General features: G+C 44.2%; 1 protein-coding gene across 2 annotated transcripts in view; it reads right to left on the reverse strand.

Annotated features, from left to right (window-relative positions):
* XPO6 (exportin 6) overlaps positions 1-12,849 on the reverse strand; it is a 102,352-nt gene that overhangs the window by 72,387 nt on the left and 17,116 nt on the right. For both annotated transcript variants that reach the window (XM_068244191.1, XM_068244190.1), the window contains exons 3-4: positions 5,551-5,663; positions 56-253 (exon numbers count right to left, since the gene is read on the reverse strand). In XM_068244191.1, the coding sequence (XP_068100292.1) occupies positions 56-253; positions 5,551-5,663 (311 nt within the window). The remainder of the gene's footprint in view (positions 1-55; positions 254-5,550; positions 5,664-12,849) is intronic.

Genomic DNA, 12,849 nt, shown 5'->3' on the forward strand with positions numbered 1-12,849 from the left:
GCTGGGCTGAAGGGATGTAAGCTTGTTGCTCATTTCTGCCTAGATTGGCTCTCACCTGTAAGATATTGGTGAAGAAGTCATGGTAGAACATTGGCCAGTCCTGTCTGCCCATGTCCACGATGACCTTGCACAGCTTGTTGCAGATGAAGCCTGGGAGAGACTTGTGTTGCGCCAGCAGTAGTTTAGGCAAGGAGTTACGGATTTCAATCTTCTCTTCTGAAGGGACACCCAGCCACATCTTGTTGATCAGGTTCTAGAAGACCAAAGAAAAAAACAAACATCAGCTGCAGCCTAATGAGGAACTGTAGTGAAAATACCAATAAATACAATGTATTATTTTTAACAATATTTACAGATTAGTCAGTCAGTGTTTGCCCATTGTAAAATCTTTCCTCACTCAGATTGTATAGTCTGAAATTTATCACGGTTGGCGACAGTGACATCTTAGTTCTGCAAGGTGATCTGTAGGGAATGTTCATTACTGAGAATTCTATGCACAGGGGGCGATACTGCTTGCTTGGCAGGTGGAAAAAGCTGTTATTTCCCACAATGCAACAAGGTTCACAGACGGCAACTTGTCAGGACTATGATCATGACATCACACTGTGGGAGGGGTTTTACCACAATATCAGCATTACAGATCCCCCTGATGATCGATTTGAGAAAAGGTAAAGAATTCTTGTGGGAAATGGGGTTAATCAGCTACTGACTGGAATGAAGTTCAAGCCTTGGTTAAAATTTCCTCTTTAAAGGCCCCAAGTGACATTTACAGAACAAAAGCTGGAATTCCAAGCAGACAGATTGCTGTGGCAAGTTTTAGGCTGTATTCACGGTATGATTGGTTCATGTCATGGTTGGCAACATTGTCATCTACAACTTCAACTCCTTAGGAATCGTTGACGTCTGTCGTGGTCCATTCTGCGACACAGAACCGTTTAAAAGGAACACGAAGTGAGAGTGATATGGAGGCTGCCATATTTATTTCTTTGTAAACAATGACAGTTGCCTGGCAGCCCTGCTGATCTTCCATGCATCAGTAATGTCAGACACACCTAAAACAAGAACGCAGCAAATGCAGTCAAACACCTGATCTGCTGCATGCTTGTTCAGAGTCTTTGACTAAAAGTATTAGTGGCAGAGGATCAGCAGAGCTGCCAGGCAACTGGTATGGATTACAAGGAAATAAATGTCTGTCTCCACATTCTTCTGTCTCCACACTTCAGCTGTCCTGTAAAGGGAACCCGAGGTGAGAGGGATATGGAGGCTGCCATATTTATTTCCTTTTAAACAATACCAGTTGCCTGGCTATCCTGCTGATCCTCTCCCTCTAATACTTTTAGCCATAGATCCTAAACAAGCATGCAACAGATCAAGTACTCGGACTCAGGTCTAACTGAATTAGCAATATGCTTGTTCCAGGGTTCTTGACTCAGTCACTACTTATGCCAGAAGATCAACAGGGTTGGCAAGCAACTGGCATTGTTTATAAGGTAACAAATATGGCAGCCTCCATATCCCTCTCACCTCGGGTTCCCTTTAAGCCCATAGTGTGACTCTAGTCTTAGTGTTGGGGTGGGGCAGGTTACCCTATTTAATGCAGAAGTATGATGTAATGCTTCTATTTAGTTCAGATATGCAGCACAATAGGGCAGCAAGTTTGCCTGTTCTTTAAAACCTCAATACAGGCTGGTCATGAATAAAACTCATCATAAGGCCCAAACCAATGATCACTGCAGTACAAAGTCTGGCACATCAAATAAAAAAAAAAAAAAAAAAAAAAAAAAGCTTTCAAGGAAAATGGAGAAACACTCAGGCTGCCAGTGCTGAGCCAATGGAAAGTTAGTTGCCTGGCGCACTAAATGGCTTATTCAGTGGCTGTACTGATGTGGAACAATGCTGTGCCCAGTGGTTAGTACTCCAGATGTCGATACTTTATCTCCACGTCAGCAGTCTACAGAGTGCTGAAACTGCTGGGTCAACATCTAAGGGAGGAAGCCCTCCCTCATCAAAGGCTGCTTCTCTTTCTCATTACAGGCTTCATTTAAATCCAGGGGGGGACAAAAACCAACACCAATCTGAGTTTGGATTTATGTTAGGCACACACTATAAATCTATGGTAAATGAGGCAAACTATATTTTCCAGATAATGACCGTTTACCTACCAGTTTCCCCGAAATTAAGACATCCACTGAAAGTCAGCCCTAGCAGGAATTTCGAGTATGTTCAAAACAGAAGCCCTACCCAAAAAGTAAACCCTAGCAGTAGTAAGGGGAAAACGTATGGCAACTTGTGTTATTACTGTAGCCGACGGTCTCGCAGGTGGGACCACGGTACCGCTACTCAGAAAGTGCAGTGATTGGCCCAATAACATAGCTATGGTCCCGCCTGCAAGACCATTGACTCCAGTAGAAACACAAGTTGCTGTACTTCTTCCCCATAGGCTGAAGCTTGGGGAAACAACGGCATGGAGCTGGGGGTAAGAGGAGGATGAAGACACAGGAGGACAGGGGATAGAGGAGGACACAGGGACAAAGGAGAACACCAGGACATAAAAAGTACAAGGGGGGCACAGGGGCACACAAGAGGTGGATCCAGCAGAGGAAGAGGCGACAGTGGGTAAGGCAGGAGGACACAGCACAGGAACGTGTGTGTTCATATAAATATAAGACATCCCCTGAAAATAAGCCCTAGCAAATATTTTGTAGCAAAAATTGCATGGTCTTATTTTTGGGGAAACACGGTATGGTGTCACTTTGCAACAGAAGTTACTATTTCATCTGGAATCTTGTCTAATAATCAGTAGTGTTGGGATTTGAATTCTGGAGACTGAATTCAGAAATGCAAGTTCTACCGCACACCACTCTTCAGCACCCCAGGCAGTGGACAGGGTCACGGGGAGTTAGCTTACTTGTGCTTCATGTGACTTCAATGCTTCCTCCATTGTCGTTAGAGTGTACTTGAGTAGTAAATAACTAGAAAAATCACATAGTTACCCAAGGAGAAGGAAGCCTCTGAATCCTAATGAGGCTTCACCCTCTGTCCTCCGTTCCCCCATTGATGTTTGCAGACCATCCAAGGATTACGGACAAGGGCTTGTTGGTAATCTGATCGGGGGGGGGGGGGGGGGGGGGTCGCTCTCCACTGCAGGCACGAGTGCAGCCGTACTGCGCCTGCTTGAGAGTATTGCTACACTTGTGCAGTAAGCCTGAGCTGCTCGTGTATGAGCAGCTCCGTGCTGCTGCACAGATACGGCTGCAACACAGCCACACTTGTGCTAGAAGAAAAAAAAAACAGCCCCGATCAGCTGGACGGTGCTGGCCAGTGGCGGAAAACCAGAGGACAACAAGGGAAGTCTCACTAGGACCCAGAGCATTTCCTCTCCTTAGGCAAGTATGTGATTTTTGTAGTTATTCATTCCTTGGGTTATCTATAAAATGATATCCGAGGTAATAATTATTGCTTCAATAGAGTCCATACATACCATCTGTAATGTCTCCGGACCAGGATAGCTGACTCAATTGCCCCTCACGATGCTCCCACTCCTTTGGCCTTCACATGTACAGTTTGTTCAGTGGCGCTGCTGTGTTGGGTCACAGAACGGCCACTGAACAAATTGCACATACGTGGGCCAAAGATCTAGTTCAAAAGTTGCAGACTACTTGTGGTTGCGGCCTATACCAGCACTGATTGCGGGTAGATGGGGCATCGCGAGAGGCTACTGAGGCAACGGACCTGGTCCAGAGATATAGTATGTATAAACTATTTCAAGCAATAATTTTAAACTTGAATATCCTTTAAAGTGGGAGTGTTTAATACCTTCAGATCAGGCACTGTTGGCAGACACAGTATGGAACCCGACCTATGGAATTCTCTGAATACACGCCCAACGTACTTGGGGGGAGGGGGGGGGGGGAGGGGTGACTACCACTTTGTATACATCTCTTATAATGGTACTGGCAACTAAAGATTCAGAGTCCATGAAACTTAGATGGTTTGCTCATATTCCCAGATGTGGATTCGGAGGAATGGGAGGATGACCTTGAATCACATGTCCATGCATCAATTTCGGCTAATTGCAAGCTTATTCAATCTTATGTACTCTGCCAGACGTATCTTACGCCACTTAGACTTTCCAGAGTCAGGGCGAATTACCCTTCCTCGTCTTAATTGTTCAGCCCAAGTTGCAGACTTCTGGCATATGACTTGGAGCTGTTTACAGAGATACTGGAAGCAAGTTACTTGGCTATTAGTGGATGTCATGGGAATCTCATCACAATGTCCCAAAATATGTCTTCTTGGAGTGCTGCCAGAAAATCCACACTCTGAAAGTACTCTGCTAAGAGAATCCTTACTGTAGGCTCTCAGAGTCATAATGTTGTGTTGGATTACTCCAAGTGTCCCCACGGTGCCTGAGTAGTTGGTGCAAATTAACAGCTTTCGGACAACAGTGATTGAAATCTACGGCCTGTTTTGGAGCAGTTATTCCTGCCAGGGTGTAGATATCACTCACTGCCGCCACATGGGGGACATCAGTAGACATACCGTCTCCTTTGTGAAAGTTTTCCACTATTGCACACAAAACCTGGATGTGGTATACAGTACAGATTGAGCTCGTACTGCTTGAGCTGGGCACTGGGTGGTGCCACTAGTAGTAAAATATTGGTAATTTAAAATACCGATATTTCACAATGCACTACTTGGTACCCATTCTCACTTGAACCCTCCCCTCTTAGAGCCTAAACCCCCCACCCAACAAATGCCTAGCCCCCCTGGCCTCTAATTGCCAAAACCGACCCCCCCCCCCCCCCACACCTAATGCGTAACACCCCCACTAAGCTACAAAAACAGCCCCTATCTAATGCCCAACACCCCCTCTAAGCTACAAAAACAGCCCCTACCTAATGCCCAACACCCCCTCTAAGCTACAAAAACAGCCCCTACCTAATGCCTAACCCCCCTAAATTCAAACCCCGCTACCCAACGCCTAACCCTAACATCCCCCATGCTTAAATAAAACCTCCTAACCTTGGTACCCTAACAACCGCTAGTTGTACAATATTGGAATCAGTGGCTGTAGCTGATCACAGACTATGTGGTAGACAGGGCTGTGGAGTCGGTACAAAAATCATCTGACACCAACTCTTCAGTTTATAAAACCACCAACTCCAGGTACCCAAAATTGCTGCGACTCTGACTCCACAGCCCTGGTGGTAAACGATCAGCTAATACCCGCATCGGGCACCCAACTCACTGCATGGGTGCCCAATTACCAATATTTAACGCAGGCCTCTAAGACGCCTGCCACTCCACGTGCCCTAATAACCTGATCTACATCAACCTGCCAACACCCAATAAAGCAAGCCTGATCCACCCCACAACACCATTATTTGGCTTCAGGGTGACCACAACTGCATGCCCAAGTTAGCAAGCAAGATGGCGACACCTCCTCACTGAATTCTCAGGGAGATAAGACACTAGCAGGACTCGGCACACCCACATTAGTACAAAACTTACACATCACTTCTGGGTAGACTAGAAAAGACATCTTACCTCAAACACACTGAGGCTGTACATCAGCACATAGTCATTATGTGAGCTGGACAGGAAGTAGAAGCAGAACCTCCAGGCGCCAAGTTGCTGAGCAAAGTTATTCAGCAGAGCCTCTGTGAAGAAAAGCCACAATTATATTAGCAAGACATTTACTGTGTTCTCTCTGTACCACAGTGCTCCAGTTACCTCACTGTCATGCGTATTATTCCAGTCAAGCCTTTTTATAGGTTTTGCTGTCACTACAGAGGAGGAGATTTTCCCCAATTTCTTGTCCCCACTACGTCTATGACTGACATGCATCCTGGTGGTCCTGAGGAAGCAAGGAGCACCAATAACATCCTGACAGAGGTTCTGAAGCTTCCTTCGTGCATAAGTGCAATTAAAGCACGAGGAAGTTTGGGCGCGAGGTAAAGCCAAAAAACGGTACACGCTGCTCCTGCAAAGGTCCCTGCGGCGTTCATTGCTATATCGCCTCCAGGCCACCACTGACACTGGTGAAAGACTTAATCCAGCTTCCAGCTATTGCTGGCAGGCGAATCACTATTTTTTATTGTGATTTGGGCTCTGTCACATCACGGCCTATGGGGGCGTCAGTTGCGCTCAAATTTCCGGCGCCAATTTTGCCTGACTCGTTAATTCACACCCATTACTGTGTCCACATTTTCTGAAGCACAACATGGGCATTTGTATGCATTAACCCCTTCGGGACCGGACGGCTCTGGCCCTTAAAGAGAAACCGTAACCAAGAATTGGACTTTATCCCTATTAATAGCTGATACCCCCTTTCCCATGAGAAATCTATTCCTTTTCACAAACAGATCATCAGGGGGCTCTGTATGGCTGATATTGTGGTGAAACCCCTCCCATAGGAAACTATGAGGACACGGTCCTGGCAGTTTCCTGTCTGTGAACCTCGTTGCATTGTGGGAAATAGCCGTTTACAGCTGTTTCCAACTGCCAAAAAAAGCAAGCAGCTGCTACTTCCACTGACATCACCTGCCAGCAGTAAAACTGTCACCATGTGATAAATGTCAGAATGTAATTCAGGGAGAGGAAAGATTTTACAATGGGCAAAAACTGACTACATCATTTATACATAATTATTGTAAAAATGAAGCACTTTTTTTTTTATTACATTACTTTCACTGAAGTTCCTCTTTAAGGACCAGAGTCATCCGTTCCCTATTCGGCCCTGTGATAACCGATTGGCTCACAGTATTGACGCGGTGAAAAGAGCTCATTATGTAGAGGTACCCATAGATTACTTGATATTATTAGACATTAGATTTGATATAAAAATAGAATCAAATGAAAATCTATTAAATCCATGACTCTAATGATCGATATTACAATCAAAATATCAAGCACTGATCGGACTTGTCTGTTCTTTGCTAGATAAAACCCAGCAGGAATGCAAAAGAGCTGTGTGCAAATGCAGCTCATGAGCAAGTTTTCCATAGCTCTGTACTGCATCAGGCTAGAATATAAAGCCCCATCTACATGATACGATTCTTTGTGCGATTCGATTACGATTCTATTTACGATCCGATTAAATCTGACATGTCCGATTCAATTCAATTTGCCATTGTGTTGGCTTTAATCAGATCATAAATAGAATAGTAATCGAATCGCACAAAGAATCGTATCGTGTAGATTGGGCTTTACAGTAATCAGGATGAGATCGATTTTTAGGGAAGACTTCTGCTCAAATCTTGTGCAACATCAAAAGGAGGTAGAGGATAATCTGTTCTGCTATAAGCTGAATAGTGTATGGCTAGTTTTACCTCTAGTTATGTCTGCATGGAACAGGCCTCAAACACTAGATTTTGCTATCTATACATCATAGGCAAAAAATTTAATAGTTTTTTGGTGCACTTTGGAGCTAGATGGACAGCTATGCAGGGCTGTGGAGTCGCTACAAAAGTCATCCGACTCCATCTCCTCAGTTTATGAAACCACCGACTGACTTCAGGTACACAAAAATTGATCCGTCTCCAAAGCCCAGCAGCTATGCCTTTTTACATACAGTCATGGACAAAATTGTTGTCACCTTAGAAATTTTTCCAGAGAATCAAGTATTTCTCACGGAAGTATTTCAGTAACATGTTTTGCTATACGCATTTATTCCCTTTGTGTGTACTGGAACAAAACACACAAAGGAGGGGAAAAAAGCAAATTGGACAAAATGTCACAAAAGTCCAAAAATGGGTTGGACAAAATTGTGGATAAATAAGATTAATTCAAGCAGGTGATGCCTTTTAAACTCACCCAGGGCAATTAACAGGTGCGGGCAATTTACAAATCACACCTGAAAGCAGATACAAACGAGAGAAGTTCACTTAGGCCTCTTTTCCTCAGACAGAAGAAAAAAAAAAAAAAAAAAAAAAAAAGGGTGTATGGCTATATAGAAAGCCCATTACCCAGACAGCATTATGATATAAAAATCAAATTCAAATGACCATGCAGAAATACAGATCAAGCAGTGAAATGCCTCTCAAACTCTCACAACTGCTTGCTGCTGCCTGGTAACTGCTCACTGACACCTGGTAACTGCTTGCTGACCACACAGTTCAACTGTCCGTGGAAAAGAGGCCTTAGTCTTTGCATTGGGTGTGTGTGTGCGCCACACTAAGCATGGACAACAGAAAGAAGAGAACTGTCTGAGGACTTGAGAACCAAAATTGTGGAAAAATAACAATCTCAAGGTTACAAGTCCTTCTCCAGAGATTTAGATTTGCCTTTGTACACAGTGCGCAACATTATCAATAAGTTTGCAACCCATGGCACTGTAATAATAAGCTCCCTGGGTGTGGACGGAAAAGAAAAATTAATGAAAGGTTGCAACGTAGGATAGTCCGGATGGTGGACCAGCAGCCCCAAAAAAGCTCCAAAGAAATTCAAGCTGTCCTGCCGGCTCAGGGAGCATCAGTGGCAGCGCGAACTATCCTTCGACATTAAAATGAAATAAAAGCTATGGCAGCAAGACCCAGGAGGGCCCAACTGATGACACAGACATAAAAAAGCAAGACTAGTTCAGTGTTCTCCCCAGAAATTTGGTCCAGCCGGGTGGCATGAAAAAGTAGCCGGGTGGCATGAAAAAGTAGCCGGGTGGGGTGAGATGAGAAATTGGAAGGCCGGAGCTTTTCTGTACAACACTGCTTACAAGAGAGGAGGAGGTGAGCCGTTGACAGCCGGGTGCTCACCAAAACTAGCCGGGTGGAACACCCGGCTAAAAAAGCCTGGGGAGAACACTGCTAGTTTGCAAAAAAGTACTTGAGTACTTTTTCCTTCTGGGAAAAAAAAAAAAAAAAAGTCTTGTGGACAGATGAGACCAAAATAGAGCTTTTTGGTAAAGCACATCATTCTACGGTTTACTAAAAATGGAATGAGGCCTACAAAGAAAGAGTACACAGTACTTACAGTGGTGGAATATGGTGGAGGTTCAATGATGTTTTGCTGCCTCTGGCACTGGATGCCTTGAATGTGTGCAAGGGATCATGAAATCTGAGGATTACCAAAAGGATTGTGGGTCACACTGTAGTGCCCAGTGTCAGAAAGCTTGGTTTGCATCAGAGATCTTGGGTCTTTCAGTAGGACAATGACCCCAAACATATCAAAATGCACCCAGAAATGGATGGCAACAAAGCTCTGGAGAGTTCTGAGGTGGCCAGCAATGAGGCCAGATCTAAATGCCATTGAACACCTGTGGAGAAATCTTAAAATTGCTTTTGAGAAAAAGGCGCCCTTCCAATAAGAGAGACCTGGAGCAGTTTGCAAAGAAGGAGTGGTCTAAAATTCCGGGTGAGAGGTGTAAGAAGCTCATTGATGGCTATGGGAAGCAACTCATTTCAGTTACATTTCCAAACTGTGTGCAACCAAATATTAAGTTAAGGGTGCCACAGGGCTGTGGAGTCGGAGTCGAGGCAATTTTGGGCACCCGGAGTCGGAGTTTCATAAACTGAGGAGTCGGAGTCGGAGTTGGGTGATTTTTGAACAAAATCCACAGCCATGTTAAATATTAGACTAAGGAGTCGGAGTCGAGGAGTTGGGGTCATTTTGGTTACCCGGAGTTGTGGTTTCATAAACTGAGGAGTCTGAGTCGGAAGATTTTTGTACCCCACAGCCCTGGGGTGCCAATCATTTTGTTCAGCCCATTTTTGGGGTTTTGTCTACTTTTTTGTTTTGTTCCAATACATGCAAAGGGAATAAATGTGTATAGCAAAACACGTTACTGCAATACTTTTCTGTGAGAAATACATGATTTTCTGGAAAAAAAAATTCTGGGGTGCCAACAATTTCAGCCATGACTGTACCTGGGGCTTCTTTCAGCTCCCTGTAGTCCGCTGGTTCCCAGAGTGTCCTCCCAGTTCCCTCCGTTGTGCTTCTGTCAAATTAAAGTCTGCAAGCCAGCTGCACATGTGCTGTTCGAGGCCATGTACCTCCTCAGTTGCGCTTTTGAGACCAGGATCTTTGATAACGAGAGGGAAGAGGCACACGGCCCGGAACAGCGCATGAGCAGTAGCCTACAACTTAGTAATGAACTGATGGGGTGACAGGTGCCTGGAGCCTAGTGCAAAGGACACTGAGGGAGCGGACAGACTACGGAGGGCTGAAAGAACCCCTAACGGCTCTTTCACACTAGAGGCTGTGGTAGAAAAGGCTGAAAGCCAGCCTTTTGCTTAACGCCAATACATAGCGTTGACAAAGCGATTTTCAAAGCCTTTTGAAAGTTTTACAGCCCATATGAAAACGTCTTTTTTTCTTCTATAAAAATAAGTGAACAAGATAGCTGTAAAACGCTTTGAAAAGGCTTTGAAAACGCTGAAGTTGGCGTTTTCCATTGACTATCATTGAAACGCCAACAGCCAACTTCGGCTGTTAACAGCCCTGAAAAAGCTCCTGGGAGCGTTGCAACGCTCCAAAACGCCGAGTTCGATGTGAAAGGTAAAATGAAAGTCTATGGACTTTCTTTTACCTAGCAAAACGCCAACTTCAGCCGTGGCGTTAAAACGCTGAAAAATCCCTCTGGTGTGAAAGGGCCCTTAGTAAGAAAAAATACTTGTTACCCTCATCTAAGGTTCACTTTAAATGAGACATGGGGCTGGTGCACACCAAGAGCGCTTCTGCTTTTAAAAATGCCAGTGCCTTGAAAAGCGCTTGGCTAATGTATTTGAATGTGATGGAGTACACCAATGAGCAAAATGATTTTCTCCCAAATGCAAACGCGGGTCCTGCAGCATTTCTGCTGATTTCTAAGGCAATTCAGCCTCAATGTTAAGTATAGGAAAGTGGAAAATCGCACTGAAAACAGTTAGAACAGAGCGATTTTCCAAGCGTTTGTTACAGAAGCTGTTCAGTTCCAGCTCTACTGTAACAAACAAAAAAAAAATAAAAAAAATAAAAACGCTACACCGAAATGCTCCAAAAATCGCTAGGCACATGCCTAATCTCGTTCTGAAAAATCACTTCAGAAAGCACTGAGCGTTTGCTATTACGCTATGGCTTTTTGGTGTGCACTGGCCCATACACAGGTTGATTATGGTTTGATAAGGATCTCATCGGAATTTGATTAGATAGCAATTGATTCCTTCCCTACACAGCAAGCTGCCCTTTGATACAGCTCTGCATTAATCTGTCAATCATTGATTTAAAATGCTGGATGCAGTGCGATGCTAGGAACCATCAATCCCAAACCGCTGCTGCCCCAACCACCTCATACAGAGATTTTTCAACAATAAAACTACCCACAATGGATGGTAAATCCAGGGCTGTGGTGTCTGAGTCAAGGAGTCGGTGCAATTTTTGGTTCCTGGATTCGGGGTCAGTGGTTTCATAAACTGAGGAGTCAAGAGTTGGAGTCAGATGATTTTTGCACCAACTCCACAGCCCTGCATTTAAAAAAAAAAAAAAACAAAGAAACCCAAAACAAACCACATCTATGGTTCAAACATATCCGTTCAATTACCGGCAGATTTGATTAAAGTGATCAAATCAGAGATCGCAATCGATGTGTGTATGGGGCCAAGCTTTACCCTCGTTTTACACAAAAGGTGAGGACACAATCATAATTCATCCACAGATTTTCCTACAAACAGGGATATGTAGCAAGGCCAGGGCTCCTGATCAGACCATAGAGGAGAGAGGAGGGAACTCAGACAATGCCAGATTATCAAGAAAACAAAACAGCAAGCAGGGAAGCTTTAACAATCCAACATCACTTAGCAAGCAACGTCTAATGAGAACCTTCAGATACGAGACTGCCTCCCAGTTCATGCCTTTCACATAGAATAGCTGTTCACTCCTTTATGCAATGAACTGCATTGTATGTACAAATCACATTCAGTCCTAAGTGGCTTGTTCCATGCATACACAACTGGAGAGGAGCCTCCTATAAACGAAACACTTGTTTATGCTTATACATAGGTGTGAAAGGGCCGCAAGACCCACCCTTTATTCACCCAGGAAGAGTTCACAGGATAGCCAGAGGTTAGATATTCTGAACAAGAGAGGAGCATGGCTCCCTCTACTCTAACGTAAACAGCCACAAGGCAACAGTAATTCCTCCAGCTCAACAAAAAAAAAAAAAAAAAAACCCTCCTCACGCCCGGCCCTCAGGACATGGACAGGTTACATACACAAAGCAAGGTTCTCCCAGCACACAATGGTGCTTGGCTTCTGTAAAACAACCATCACCTACTGCACAGCAATCACCAAGTACTGTATGCATCCACTGCACAGGGTCATAAGCAATAACATGTCCCATCTCACATTCCTGTCATGTCCTTACCAAAAGCATTGTACACAAACACCAGGCTAAACTCAGCAGAAACAATGACCATAAGCAAAAAAGGTACTGTCCACCGCCTTACTTTGCCCACCAGACACCTCTATTTGCCTCCATGGCAATAGAACGTATCATTCAAGTGTAGTTTACAGAAATGTCTGTACAGCACTCGGCCCTCAACTGTACACCTAGGGATCAAGTTCTGATACTTTATCATGAGCTTGCTATACCCTTCATTAGTCTTACCCGCAATATTTGTACATAGACTGTTCTCTTTGCACTAGGGCTGCACGATTTTAGGTAAAAATTGAAATTGCGATTTTTCTCTCAAAAATTGCGATTTCGATTTTTTCACGATTTTTTTTTTTTTTTAAATCGAGCTTTGGCACTAAATTCACTATGCCCCCAGTATAGTTTAGCCAGATACTGCGGGCGGACGATTGCTTTAAAAGAAACTCCGACTCTTGAACTTTATCCCAATCAGTAGCTGATACCCCATCACAAATGGATCATCA

The sequence above is a fragment of the Hyperolius riggenbachi genome, chromosome 7 (genome assembly GCF_040937935.1).
Source record: "Hyperolius riggenbachi isolate aHypRig1 chromosome 7, aHypRig1.pri, whole genome shotgun sequence".
In the NCBI taxonomy this organism is placed as follows: Eukaryota; Metazoa; Chordata; class Amphibia; order Anura; family Hyperoliidae; genus Hyperolius; species Hyperolius riggenbachi.